At 46.1% G+C, this 14,122-nt stretch overlaps 1 protein-coding gene and 1 pseudogene across 1 annotated transcript; one reads left to right on the top strand and one right to left on the bottom strand.

Moving 5' to 3' along the window:
* Positions 1–974: 974 nt before the first annotated feature.
* Positions 975–3,491, bottom strand: LOC144159759 (uncharacterized; annotated as a pseudogene).
* A 3,683-nt stretch (positions 3,492–7,174) lies between these two features.
* LOC144159758 (uncharacterized) lies at positions 7,175–8,026 on the top strand. The gene has a single exon (XM_077691452.1). The coding sequence runs from the start codon at positions 7,175–7,177 to the stop codon at positions 8,024–8,026; it is 852 nt and encodes a 283-aa protein (XP_077547578.1).
* Positions 8,027–14,122: the final 6,096 nt, after the last annotated feature.

Here is a 14,122-nt window from a genome sequence, read left to right as displayed (position 1 = left end):
CAGTTCACCGGTAGCGAGCGTTATGGTGAACAAGATAACCAGAAAGTGGGCAGTGATTTCAGAACAAGCTGGAACATATCACGCAGCCGAACAAACTACGGGGACCAGATGTCACGCTTTCAACTGCCACACGTACTAAATGAATAACCATTTTATGCGTTGTACCTTTTATATGGACGTTTTTAGAGGGCGTATTTTTTTCCAAGGATTGTGTTTTTTCGCTCGGCGAATCATCCCATAGGCTGTTTTGGACGTTTCCGTTCCATGTTTTTTTGTTTTCATATCTTCTAGTGCCTCCTGCGTATGTTACACATACTTTCTTTTGGTGTTTGACCTGTATTTTTGACACGGCTACTGGAAACTTTACAGTGCGCTTATTTTTTGTTTATTTATGCCTATGCTCCAAATTACAGTTTTTCATTCGTGTTTTGACGTGTATTGTGACGAGTGCAGTTGTTCAAGATGTTTTTAATTACTGTGTTCCTTTTCCGTACTTTTACGTGTATTTTTGGGACAAGTGCAACTTTTCAAAGATGTTTTATGCTTGCTAAGTTTTCTTTCAAATTACATACTGCTTTATTTCTTTCCAAATATTGTTGTCTTGCCTCCTGCCAAGTGGACAGGGCAGTGGACGCCTTCAAGCCTGTTTCAGTGGCTTTTTTTTCATTGCCCTCAGCATCTGTATCACTTGATGTTCATGTTGAAATAAAGTTTGATTTGATCTCATTTGTTTATATGGTCATTACCTCATGCTGGGCCAGTTTATGGTCTATTGTTGTAGGCGATCTAACGCATTTTTTATGGCAGTAAATCTTCTCTGTACGTTGCCTACGGTATTTCTGCTTGTGTAAAGGTTGCGGAAAGAGCTTTGAGCGTTTGATTGGTCTTCGTTAGTTCCTGTAAGATTTTTTTGAGAACCTAACTGTTTAACGTGGTTTCGGAACCAGAATTTGAGTCTGAGTGGGGTAAAGGGTTTAACTCCACATCTCCTGAAGTAACAACAGCAGTAGCCAATTAACAAGCAAACAATCTCTCGAGGAATAAAGCTGGCTCTGTGGGCTTGGCAACACAAAGAAAGTGCGCGAATCGTCTCTAATAGAGCCGACAGAATGTTTGTCACCCACCTGGACGAAAACGTAGAAATTCATGAGCAACCTCCCGATCACGCTGCTGCCAAGCCCACTGAAAGACTGCTGAAGATGGCCCTGGGTTTTGTGCTGAAGCTCAAGACTGTCCGCTGGGTTCGCACAGCTGACAAGGTTTAATTAGGAGAGCAGCAATGGAGGCGCTGCTTTCCATGACGGTGCTCTGTCGACGGGGCTCCCCGGCGCAAGCGCGACGATGCTTCCTTGCGGTGGAAAAAGTTCCGCCGGGCCGACTACGGAATCCATGCGCAGCAGGGCGATCTGTACAAAAAGGTAGGAATTATTGAGCAACCGTACGAACGCGGTGCCGCCAAGCTCTCTGAAAGGCTGCTGAAGATGGCTCTGGGTTTTATGCTCAAGCTCAAGAGTGTCCACCGATTTCACACAGCTGAGAAGGTAGTAGGGGAGCAGCACTTGAGGCGCTGCTTTCTATGACGGTTCTCTGTCGACGGGGCACTACAGCGCAGGCGCCACAGTGCTTCCTCGCGGTGGAAAAAGTTCCACCGGGCTGACGACGGAATTCATCCGCTCCAGGGTGATCTGGACGAAAACGTAGAAATCCATGAGCGACCGCCCCAACACGGTGCTGCCATGCCCACTGTGAAGCCCGCATGTGCCCTCGTGAGAAATGTATCATCGCTGATGTGGAGTCGCTGATGATTGTCTGGATTTTTGCGGACGCAACAATGGCTAGAGCAATTGCTGCCCCTTCTACAATCGCTGCGTTTCTTGTACGGATGTAGCAGGAGGCGATGGGGGTACCCTGATTGTTGACCACCGCTATTGGCGGTGAGCGCGACCACGCGATTCTTCAATTCACCGAACGTCATCCCGAGTAGGCCAGGATTTGTTCTTTGCGACTGAAGGGGTTTGAATACAATAAAGAGATAAAGACTTAGCTGAAAATATTAATTGGTTTTGAACTGTGTTGTACTGAAAATTGGCATCTATACTATTTCTTGCGTTCGTTAGCAAGCATATCAAGTTTTCAACACAGTAATCATGTCATAACTGTTCAGGTTCACATTGAGTTCGTAATAATAACGATGGTTTGATAGAAACTAGATGCACAAAAGCCGCCTTCGAGTACTATGGACAACGCTATCTGCGCCGTAGCACCAATCCCATTGCATTGCATATCCACACAAACTTTGTGAGCCTCGCAAACATCCCCAAACCTCCTAGGACGTTTGGGACTGTGCAGAAAAATGAATGCGTTGGGCACAGAAAAAAAAAACATTCATCTAACACAACTAACAACAAAGAAATAAATACAAAACACCCGTTTTATTTCCTGCTTTGCGACGCGCTGCTTGCACAACTCAACAACAAAGCAATAAATACAAAAAACCCGTTTTATTTCCTGCTGTGCGACCCGCTGCTTGATGCGTAGCCTTCGGCTGTTGAGTCTTCATAAGAGCATCTCAGAAATAGTTAGGGGAAGCCTACGCATTTTGAATACTTATCGAGGAGCTCTGAGAAGTAAAACTCACGCAAATACGCTAGGTAGGACGACTTACACACGATCGTCTGAGCGATGTTCTCTGAAAGTCGCTCTCTCTCTCCTCGTGTGTTGTAAACTTGTGCGGGATAAAGCTTGAAATTATTCAGAGGTGTCAGAATCTGAATAAAAACACGCTTTTTAAAGCACCAAAGCATCAAAGCTTGTGATTTCTAGCAAAGGCACTGCTGCCAGTCACAACCGGAATACCGCGGCGCTGGTGTAGCAGCGGCGCGAATGTAGCAGGCGACAGCGGAGCGGTTCCCTAAGCAGACGTCAGATCCAGGAGGCGCCACTCAAATATCTTACCGCCAATTGCCATTGCTTCGCGATGAGCGTAATAGGCCGCGTCAGGCCTCTCAAGCTTGTACGTTCCCTGTCTTCTCTATACGTCTCGAGCGCGGCCTGTAGGGGCGCCCCTGAAATCCCCCTAGCGTCCCGTTTTTAAAGCAGTCGCGGGAGTCCCCGGGCCGCTCACCATTGTCGCCGTTGCTTTTGCGGCAGGTTCGCGACTGATATTTTCCATTTGTATGCGTTGGAACACATATTGGTGTGGAGTAGTCACTGTGTTCGCACATGTGGTGTATTTACGAAAGTGTAAATGCTTCTGACGCAATCTTCGGTCCGCATAGCGCCAGGTGTGTGTCACAGCCCGGCGCCGCGAAACCGGCTTATGCATAGAGCTGGCTGTAATTCCACTGCGCTAACATTTACTAACAGTACCTCAGTAAGCAGCGTTCGTTCAGATACTCATGCTGCGGATACAGTACGATGTAAATCGGTTTCGTGTCCTGACATAATCAAGCGGAGAACTCATACCTGACAGCACGCCAGTTACGCTTCATGTCTCGGATATCGATCTCTACAACCCTGAACAAGACAATGGGGCATACATTTTACGGACATTCTATAGCGCAATAAGTACGATAAGTAATGCAAAATTATATGAGGGAGTCAGCACACAACAAAAAATTTACTGCTGGGTCGTCTTGTCGAGTGGTGAGCCCTAGAAAACATTCATCTGCTACATATATCATCTGTTTATATCCGCGTCCGGGACTAAACGCTTCCTCAAAACATCGTCATATGACACAGGGTGTCTGCAGAATCTAGCGCAAAAGTGAAATCAGCGCGCCTTTTCAGATACTAAACTCTTCAACGACGCCTTTTGTGCTTGTGTACTTACTGTATACTTCAAAAAATTAATCCGCCGAGTGATCAGCTGTTCGTTAAAGTCGGAAAAAGAAATAAATTGAACGCGCAGCTTGTGCTTGTGGTTACTAAAACGGTCATTACTTGATTTCGCTCCGCATTTGTACACAACGATAGTAATAGCGCCGCTCCTCCGCCCCCCCCCCCCTCCACCTGTCTTTGGAAATATCAGTGCATTTCGCATCTAGTTCGTCCAGTGAGTCTTACCTGCTTAAGTTACGACGGACGTCTCTTGCATTTATGAAGCTACACTGGGTTTTTTTCATTCCCGCACGAGTTATTCTGTTTCTCCCGGACTTGCAGACCATTCATTTTTTCCGTGGTTTCATTAACTCTCCAAGGTTCTTGTGGTAAGGCACGAGTGGCACTCATTTCCCTGTGCGGAGCCTTGTAATATACTTAACATTTTCGCGTGGCTTGTACTCATAAAATGCGCACGTTTTTTGAGGTATTCGTCAACCGAAACATATTTTTCTACGACGTATATTATATCCGAAAAACAGCCGCATTCGTTGTCCGCGCCGCAAAACGAAACCAACCTCTCACTGTGTCAGTATTAGGCCTAAACAAAGCGAAAATAGAATGCACTTGCGCCTGACGTATTTGGAAGCGACAGTGGTGATATGCTGTTGCCCTTGCCGACGCCTGTAAGAGCAGCGAAGATGCGCGCAGTTCCGCCGTTCCTCGTCCCCGGATGGCTCTTGTTGGCGTTCGAGCACTCTATCAGGACGCAGCTGTTTTTCGAAGTGCTCTAAACGTACTATTTGCTTATAGACATCACCATAACAAGTTGGGTAGGGCGCGGAAATGCAAAAGGAAGCGAAAGAGAACCAAAACACTGCATGAGCCGCTATCAGCTGCGCAGCGGCCAACCCGCATGCGCCGCGGAGGAGCGGCGGCAGGCGGTGCAGCGATCGCAAAGCCCGAGACCTTTTTAATTTCTTCGTCCTGGGGGCAACCATTTTACCAGTGGGCTGTGCTAACAGATCTATGATTGGCGCAGTGGACAAGATGATGTTACTGCGAATGTGCAACACAGCCCAGAGCATGGCCTTATCATGAAAAGATTACCACATGAAATGGTACATAGGCGGCGTAAAAATCTACGCCCCACGTGAATAACCTACAGCGCAGTTTTCAACCTTCAAGTCCACCAGACGGCGCAACCGCAAAGTTACTTTTCGTCAACAATACAAAACAGTCATTCAGTGACTCAAAAGCTAACAAGGTTCGCTTAAAATGTGTTGTTTAAAAGTATTATTAACAAGTTTTGCATGAAAGATCCGTTGAGCAAATATGTACTCAACTTTTTACAAACAGCTGACTGGTGCACCAACTCGCTTCTGAATTCGCAACCACCAAGCCGCCAATTCAAATAGGGGATATTCAAAAAGAGGCGCCATCTATCGAACGAAATGCAAACTATGCGCCGCCATTTTGAGAGCGGCGCCGCTCGACGCGGAGTTCTTCATTCCGTACACCTTCGTACGGAAGCGAGCTCAATCGCTCGACAATTACAATGCCTTCGCACTGCTGCGTGCCTCTGTGCACTCAGCGAGGTACCAGAAACGGCACAGGAGACAAGGTAAGCCCTTATTTTTATTACCAATCTTGTTTAACTTAATGAAAACAAGAGCGAATGAAGGAACCAAAATACAGCATAGGGGATCGCGCGCAGGCTGATCCGAACGGCTTCCGCTGGCGTCAATGTTGCGGCGTGAAAACTAAACACGTAGTAACTCAACAGTAATACAAGTTACGAGTATGTATTGCTACGCATGCATTCCTAACAGCACATGAGTGCGGCGAATGATAGCTAGCTCACGGGCAGGGACGGCTAAATTATAGCGCGGAGCATTGAAATTTCCTCTGTCGCGGCGTAAGGAAATGGCGTTGTTCTGGTTCTTCAGGTTCGCGGGCAGGTGTGTAAATATTTGGGCATGCCAACTGTGCTCTTTCGTAGCGTAACGAAATGTGCGCTTCGTGCGTGCGGTGCAATGCCTCGGCAAGCACGAAACGCACATTTCGCACACACGCCCATCCTTTGGCATTCGTAATGCGAGAGCGTACGTTCCGTTCCCCAGGCATTTTTAAGTCTACATTTTATTTATCATTGTAGTCCTTCCGAGTAGGTCAAGGTAGGATTGCCGGATTACATCGATGGGTGCGCCCTACCTACATTTAAACACAGCATCTCTTTTCATCTGAGCTCGTGCCGGGCAAAACTAGTGGTGTCGACGGAGCAGGTTTGTTCATTCGTTTTGCGTTTTTAGGTTTTTCGCAAACCTATAATGGGTGTTGTTACGCACATCCGGCGTTATGAAAAAAAAAAGGGCAAAAGACGCATTTCCAAATACTAGCCAGTTGCCGGGCTCTCAACGAAAAAAAAAATTGTTAGACACGGCAGTGTAGACTGTTATAAAAAAGACAGTGGCAATGAAGCATACTGCTTTGGTGTTGACAATGCTATCTTCTAGAGCAGCTCATTCGCCAGCATTCGAGAAAGTTCCGACAGACGATGATTTTGGTTTATTTAGCCCTGTGTTCCTATGCGGGTTAAGAGAGTTGCAATGTCAGAGCTTTGTAAACAATATTAATTTGTGTCTGCTTTACACTCCAGGTCTCGTACCACCGTTTTCCACAAGCCTCTTCACTTCGAAAAAGCTGGATAATTGCCATCAAGCGGGACGAGGGCCCATTGTTCACGATAAAGAGCAACACAAAGGTCTGCAGTTCCCACTTCAAGCCAACAGACTTCATCCCTGGAGTGGCAAGCGGAAGGAGGATTCTTCGTGAAACAGCAGTGCCTTCAGTGTTTGTGTTTTCCAAGCCCAAAAAAGAAAGGAAGGCACCGAAGGTGCGTACCCCCTTGCCCCAGCAGAAAAATGCCCAATCCTTTGCTACACTAAACTTGCCCTCGCCTGACAGGGATGCAACTGAGGAGTCTGGAGGGAAAGATCAGGTGGAAGAGGTGGATACAGCCATCGATATGCCAGACAGTGATGAGGTGGAAACACTAAAGGTTGTTGTGCAGAAGCAGGCTGAGGAAATCGAACTGTTAAAATAGCAGTGCAGTGGCCTGAAAAGGAAACTTGAAGAAGCGCAAAGCCGAGAAGCTCTTCAAGAAAAGAAGCAAGCCGGAGATCTCTCAAAGCTACAGAAACAGTGTGATGGTTTGACGGAAGAGTTCTTGCAAGCAAAGGCTGCTGCCTACAAAGCGGAGGGAGACCTCCTTGTGATTCAGCAGCAACTGGAAGAAGAAAAGTTGAAGAAGGCACCTTTTTGCATTGACCGTTTCAAAGGCTCCAGTGAACAAATGATGTTCTACACTGGACTCCCCGACTATGACACCTTTGTTGCGGTGGCAGAACTAGCAGATCCAGGAAGCAACAGCCAGGGAAGGAAACGGAAGCTGGACCGAGAAAATGAACTGTTTCTCGTGTTAGTGAGGTTGCGGCTTGGCCTGTTTGAGCAAGACCTGGCGGATAGATTTGCCATTTCGCAGCCCACTGTGTCGAGAATTTGCTGTGAATGGGCCAACCTTATTTATGCTAAGGTGATAAAGGTGCATATCTGGCCATCCAGGGAAGCTGTGAATGATACAATGCCTGCTTCGTTCACTGAAAAGTGCAAGAAAACTAGGGTGATTTTGGATGCCACAGAGATCAGGTGCGCAGTCCCCAGCTCCCTTGCATTACAGTCAGGCACGTACTCCCAGTACAAGTCTGCAAACACCTTCAAGGGACTCATTGGAATAATGCCGAGTGGTCAACTCTCATTCGTTTCCGAGTTATACACAGGCTGTATGTCGGACCGTGAATGTGTAATTCAGAGTGGGTTCTTGGACCTTAGCTTTGACGAAGGTGATGTTGTGATGGCAGACAAGGGGTTGGAAATTGCCGACCTTCTTGAAGAGAAAGGTGTCAGCCTGAACATTCCTCCTTTCCTGCAAAACGGGAAGCTGTCTGAACAAGAAGTGAGAGAGACACAGGAAATTGCCTCCCTGAGAATTCACGTGGAGAGGAGGATACAGCGAATCAAAGCGTTTCACATCTTCGATCGCCCAGTTCCCCTCACACTGGCACCTGTGGTGACTCAAATATGGACTGTAGTCGCCGTGCTAACTAACCTTCAGTCAGACCTGATTGCGAACCCCGGTGTGGTCTAGTCCAATGTTAGCATGAAAACAGATGTGGGTGGTGTAGAGAGCTGAATAATCATAAGACATGTACAGTGAAAGCTCGTTACTTCGAACTTCAATAATCCAAATTTATGGTTATTTCAAATTGTACGATTTGGTCCTAACAAGGCTCCATAGAAGTCTATGTATAAAGGAGCCCGTTAATTCAAACCCCAGTAGGCGCTGCTGCCACGGATAACTCAAACTATGTGCCGGCGCTTCGCACATGGCCAGAGAAACGCACCCAGTGCTTGCACACACTGCTCCATAGAATACAAGATATGCTAAAATCAATCTATATCCCACATGATGGAAGTTTTGGAAGACGCATTCATTGCGAACTACGTGAGGATGCTGTGGTGTGTTGTCTACTGACAGATGAGGGCATCATATGTCAGGTCAGAAGCACTGGCTTTGTGCACGTGTTTATTTTGTTATGCCTGCATTTCCTTGTGTGTGCATTATCTGTGAACCAGCAATCTATTTAAAATGTAACTTTATATTCCTTGTATAAACATAGTGTAGCGACTGTTGATATTTATTGCTCATCTGTTCTTTTTTTTCTTCTTCTTCTTTTGTAATCATCAGAATAGCGTGCAGTGGTATAGGCACGTCGTGTAGTGTTTGTGTTTTTGTGCATCAGATAAAGGTCACCATGTACTGATATTTTTATTTTTACTTTTTTTATAAGTTTCTGAAGGAATATGTTTGCTTCATGGGGCATTTTCAAATCTTCCAAGCGTCCATGTATTTATATTATCCTTTTTCACGTGGTGCTATCATGTATGCGGCCCTCAGGCACCTTCAAGCGGTAGCTAGCCGCTTTTCCCCTGAGGGACCCCCAACAATGTTGTTGGAAATAAACTGACTTGATTTTGATTTGAACCTGTCGCTGCCAACAACAGCAAGGAGAAGAAAAAACAAAGCATAATGCGGCCGTCCGCTATGAAGTCATGGCCGTATGGAATGCCGCCCATCTCTTCTGTGGATTTCGAGAAGGCAGAGATAAGGTTTTGGCTACATTTGGTAGAGTAAAAAGTGCCAACTGTCAGGGACAAAAGTCAAGCGGCAATCACAGGCTTTTTCAAGCGTCAAAGTGTTGACATGCCCTACTGCTTCCCCACTGTCATTATTGTTCCTTATTTACAGTTTTCATTAATTCGAACTGAAATGGTGTTCCCTTGCAATTCAATTAATGAGCTTTCACTGTACTAACGAATCTGCATTTGGACCTGATTTCAAGCCCAGATGTCCAGTCAGTTGTTGACGGATCGCAGATGTGACTGGTACACAGGGCTGAATTCAGTCCAGACATGTTACTCTTGTGTAAATATATTGTGTGAATAAAATGTTTGTCATAAAAGAATGCAACTGAACACCTTTCTTTGATCAGTCATTCTACATGATGGTAATGCTGACAGGTTGGTTGGTATATTCGCATGAGTTAAAGGGGTAACAGTTTTGTTTCTGGCAGAATAGACGCTGACATGCTGGCTCGCAGGTATGCACACAAGTTGGAGTCTGAAGTTTTGCCTGTGGCAGTAACAAAAACAGTACACGTTTTATTGGTGCACACAAATACGTACCAGATATTTATAGGGCTTGTTTAATGCAATCATTCCTGAACATGTTTTCCTTAAAGAGGCAAATGCAAAGATTCAGACAGTTATTCACTAGCAACATTAAACTTTAGCAGCTCCATTCATGTTAAAAAAAAGACAGCACACTTCCAAGGTGCTCCTACGTTTCACAGAAGTAACGCAGCATATCGTTGAAAAAAAAAATCAAGCCGAGCCTTCATTGCCTCCCACTCAGAGTTTTCAAAGCGTATTCTTTCAATCGCAATCCACTTCTCAGAGAAAACAGCAAAGTCTCCCCACTGACAACCCGTTAATGCCATCTGGCCTACTACCTGCTGGTAGTACTCATGGTCGCGCAGCAGACGGGGTTCACTGCCATTAGTGAACTGCATATAGAAGTTCTCGTTGTCAGGCACGGTTTTTGGGTCAGAACCCGTGAACGAATACGGACACTTCACCTCCAGCACCCCAAACGTGCCTTCTTCAGGGTCGAAAACAAGCCTGTCGGGTGTTGCCCCCAACCACGGAGAGGCAGGGTCGACGAAAAGTCCACAGTGCTCCACAGTGACGTCGTGGCCCAGCTTCCGGAGAACGTTTGTGTAGCGATGGGTTGCAGCAGCTTCATTCCTCCTACCATACTGTATGGGCCGCACCCGCGACAGGTCCTTGGGGTCAAGCAAGTGGTGCAGGCCTTTTTGAGTCCAGCTTTGCCTCATCAGCACCTTGCCAAAGGCCGACGCAGTAAGACGGTGTCTGCGAGCACGAACCCATGTCTCGCTTTGGCTCTGCTGTCGTGTATTCTTTTCCAGGTCACGTGCCTCCTGGATGGATACGGATATGTCCTGAAAAAAATTAAGCCTGCTAGTCAACCATGCTAAAGAATGCTTTATTTCAGTTTTTAAAAATTAAAAGAAAGTTAAAGTTCATGTGCAGCCAGAAAACTCGCTGGGGGAAAAAGTCCCACGGATGAAGTTCTACGACGGAAAAATGAAGGCGCACTGCAGTGCCTACATCAAAGTTAACTACAATATTGGGAGCTTTAAAGTATGCTGACGTTTAAACGCTTTAAAGTATGCTAACCTAACACCCCGGATAGGTGCCATGAAATTAAGTTGTTAAAAAAATTCCACCTTCAACTGACCAACTTCCATGTTTTGTTAGAAAAATTGGTTTTAGGTACTCACATCAAGAATGGCTTTCACCCGGCTTGAGAAGTCTCCTTGAAATTCGTGCTGCACACTGTCCTCGAAGAAGTCCAGTCTTGGCAGAGGGAGTGACAGGCTCTTTCCAGGGCTCAAGTTCCCAAGCCAGGTGGTGAAGCCGGATGGTTGGTGGCCCTGGTGATAGGTTGCAGGCGAGCCAGACGGTGCAAGACCGAATTTTGTTGACACCATGGCTCCAGGATCGCTCAACAGGACAGCTGCAAAAGATGTCTTCCCCAGAGCCATTAACCTCTCGCCAAAGTTCTTGCAAGATTGAAGCACTCGCTCGTCATCCTTGCTTTGGGCACCACACAGATTCACTGACTTCGGGACTTCATGTCCACCCTCATGCACCCTCCGCCAATCCACAGACTGGACACTTGTGGGCTTGATTCCTTCGTGTCGGGGGCGCCTCCACCGCTGGGGCAACTCCGTGCAAGAAAGCACTGGTGGTGGCTCTTTGTAACCATGTTGTTGGAGGAGGACCAGCAAACGCAAAAGCGCAAGCACGTGGCTGCATGCACCCCCACTACCAGCTGGACACTGGCACGTTGTGGCCTTGACGACACCCGAGCTTCTGTCCAGGGTTACTTGAACTTGGTAGGGCGCACCTGCCTTCTTTTGGCTCCTGAAGCATGTGCCTCGAGCGTGGACAAGACCAAAGCTAAAAAAAAAGCAACAAGGAAGCTTTAAGTTTACTACATACCTTAGAAGAACCCTCAGTTCAATGTCCAGTTCAATGTTTCTTTTACATAAACGGGTGAAGTTTGTACACAATGTGCCTTGTGCTGACAAAAAATACATAAACCATCCATTTGTTCTACACTGACACTTGCTGGGAAACGTACTTGCTGGCAATGTAAAACCCCCGCTACAAGCACGCACGCGCGCGCACACACACGCCCGCCGCTTACTGCTTTTATGCTAAAACTTCATTTTCCTCTCTTTTATGCCCTCAAACCAGCGCACTTTGTTAAGCAACACCCCCCTTTATGTCTGCCGTTTGATGTCATTACAGAGCCGATAGATGCACGCCAGATGCATTGAAGTTCGCCAAATGTACGAGTTACGTATAAAAAGCACTTCGCATCTTCAAAAATAACATCTTATGCGTCCAAAAACAATTCTGTAACCCTACAAACCTCTGTTGACGCCGTCGACGACCTCGGTCTAAGCGCTAGAATATGTTTACGAAAACACTAAACACTACGGTATGCTGTATGCTGGAATGTCCTCGGGCGGGTGCGCGAACCATGAAAATGTGTGGTGTAAAGCTTTTGCAGTTTTCGTACGAGCACGAAAATCTATACTTTACGCTCAGGAGTTCGAGCGCTTGCTTCTACCGTGTTGCACTGCAGGTAGCTTCGTAAACAGAACATCCGCAGGTATGGGAACGATCGCCAAGCGGTAGACAAGCAGCGAAACTAACGAATTAACACTACTTATGACATAATTCACAGTAGCACACAAGAAATAGCACTCACCTTACGTCAGGCATACAAGTAGCTACCGAAGACGGCTCGGCGTACGCCTCCACCGTGAAGTTGTACGCTCGCTGCTGCTGCCGTAGGGATGCGTCGTTTTCGGTGCAGAAGTTTGTTACCGTTGCATCGCTTAGTGTAGGAAGGACGCTTAGATCACGGACCCACCGAGAACTTGCCATAGCTAGAATCCACAGCCCGTTAAAACATCGAAAAACACCCGTAGAGCAAGTATTACAGCTAACACACAGCAGGCCGCAAGGTCAAACGACGGCGCCGACGCCGCTCTCAAAATGGCTGCGCGCACAGTGTTGCCAGACCACCTAGCGTTTTGAATATCCCCTATTGAAACCGCTGCACCGGCCCACCGTTTCTATGTGCGCGGAGCACTGGTTTCGTGACTGTTATTGCTGTTACGTGCTCTTGCTTCCATCAGTTGTTGATAGGACTGGCAAAACACTGGAATTGAGTGTTTGTGCAGTGACAACTGTGCGAAATTCCGCATGGGAAAACATTAATCGTTGCCGCTGTGATACCTCGTGTGTGCATGATTGTCGCTCGAATATTGTCTTATTACATGATTCAAATATCAAATGTGCATTCCTCGGAGTTTTAGATGAGAGTGCATGCGGAGTTAGCTAAAAAATTGAAAAAAAGAAAAACCCTTAAGAAACAGCCTCTCAACTCTCCTGGTTACTCTCGAACATTTCTGACAATATAGAACCCGAAAAGTTGTTTCTCTGAATTAGTGTGGCATGATTCTCCTAAGTATTCGTTCTGCCAATTTAATTTACTCTTTTCATTTATTCCGTGTTTTTTTTTATTTATTTTTTTTTTGCAGATACAACCAACGAACAAAAAAGAAGCACACACCGGAAGGCGACCACCTAAAGTTCTCAGCACGAGCAAATGTATCATGTTTTCTGTAGATAAAAATCGGAAAGTACCAGGTATTTTCACCAAATGTTAAAAAGAAGGTTAGCATATATCAGTGCGTTCATACTTGTGATGTGCATATATCTGAGTATAAATGGAATAGTTGTTGTTCAATTCAAGAACACGATATTCGATGTCTAAAAATATTTAACTTCGGCCGCGTAATCAGTGTACTGCAAATATTGAGACGCATCAAAATGTGCATTGTGATATTGTTACGTAGCTAGCCGCTACAGCCACTCTAGTCCCAAAATTCAACGTTTATCAATAAATCATGATGCGTACACATTGGCAACTGTAAGAAAGCAAATGCGGGTTCTAGATTACTTTCTCCTATACCCGTTCACGGCTGCTCAAGATTACTTCTATTCCTCTGTACATTTACGAGAGTTCGCGCAAAAACGTTAGAATAAAAGTATGATAATGGGGCATAAAAAAGCAGTACTGTAATTGAACTACTGAGCAATTAACCAGTTAGCAATTTTCATGCAAAAGAGGATATCAGAGCACTTCTAAAATTTTCAAAGTGTTGGTAGAGAAAGTCAGATAAATATTTTTAATGCCGTAGGTGTTCTCTTTCTTTTTCTTTCAACATGTGATACTCCTTAGCGCATGCTAGGGGCCTGTCGTTATCTGCGCCGCGTAGCGCGCCTTTGGCAAGCGGTCACCACGGGTATGGCGTTATGAGGGACACACTCGAGCTATCGGTGTTCTCTCGAGCTAGAAGACGCGAAAATCGGGGACGCGATTTACGCCTGCCGAAAAACAAGCTGTCCGGAAGTCCGCAAAGAAAGCATTGGCATTCTCTCGGCTGGCGGCCTCGTTCTGCTTACCGTTCTTCTAAATCGGAATATCAATGATGTTCACGTAATGTTTAATGGAGTT

This window comes from Haemaphysalis longicornis, unplaced genomic scaffold, assembly GCF_048455015.1.
Source record: "Haemaphysalis longicornis isolate Haplotype H1 unplaced genomic scaffold, Haemaphysalis longicornis Haplotype H1 scaffold_10, whole genome shotgun sequence".
NCBI lineage: Eukaryota > Metazoa > Arthropoda > Arachnida > Ixodida > Ixodidae > Haemaphysalis > Haemaphysalis longicornis.
Note: the sequence above shows the minus strand (reverse complement) of the source record. Positions and strands in the feature narration are given on the sequence as shown.

Bases quoted from the DNA above. Each gene is read 5' to 3' on its own strand.
- LOC144159758 (XM_077691452.1), top strand. From the start codon at position 7,175: ATGATGTTCTACACTGGACTCCCCGACTATGACACCTTTGTTGCGGTG.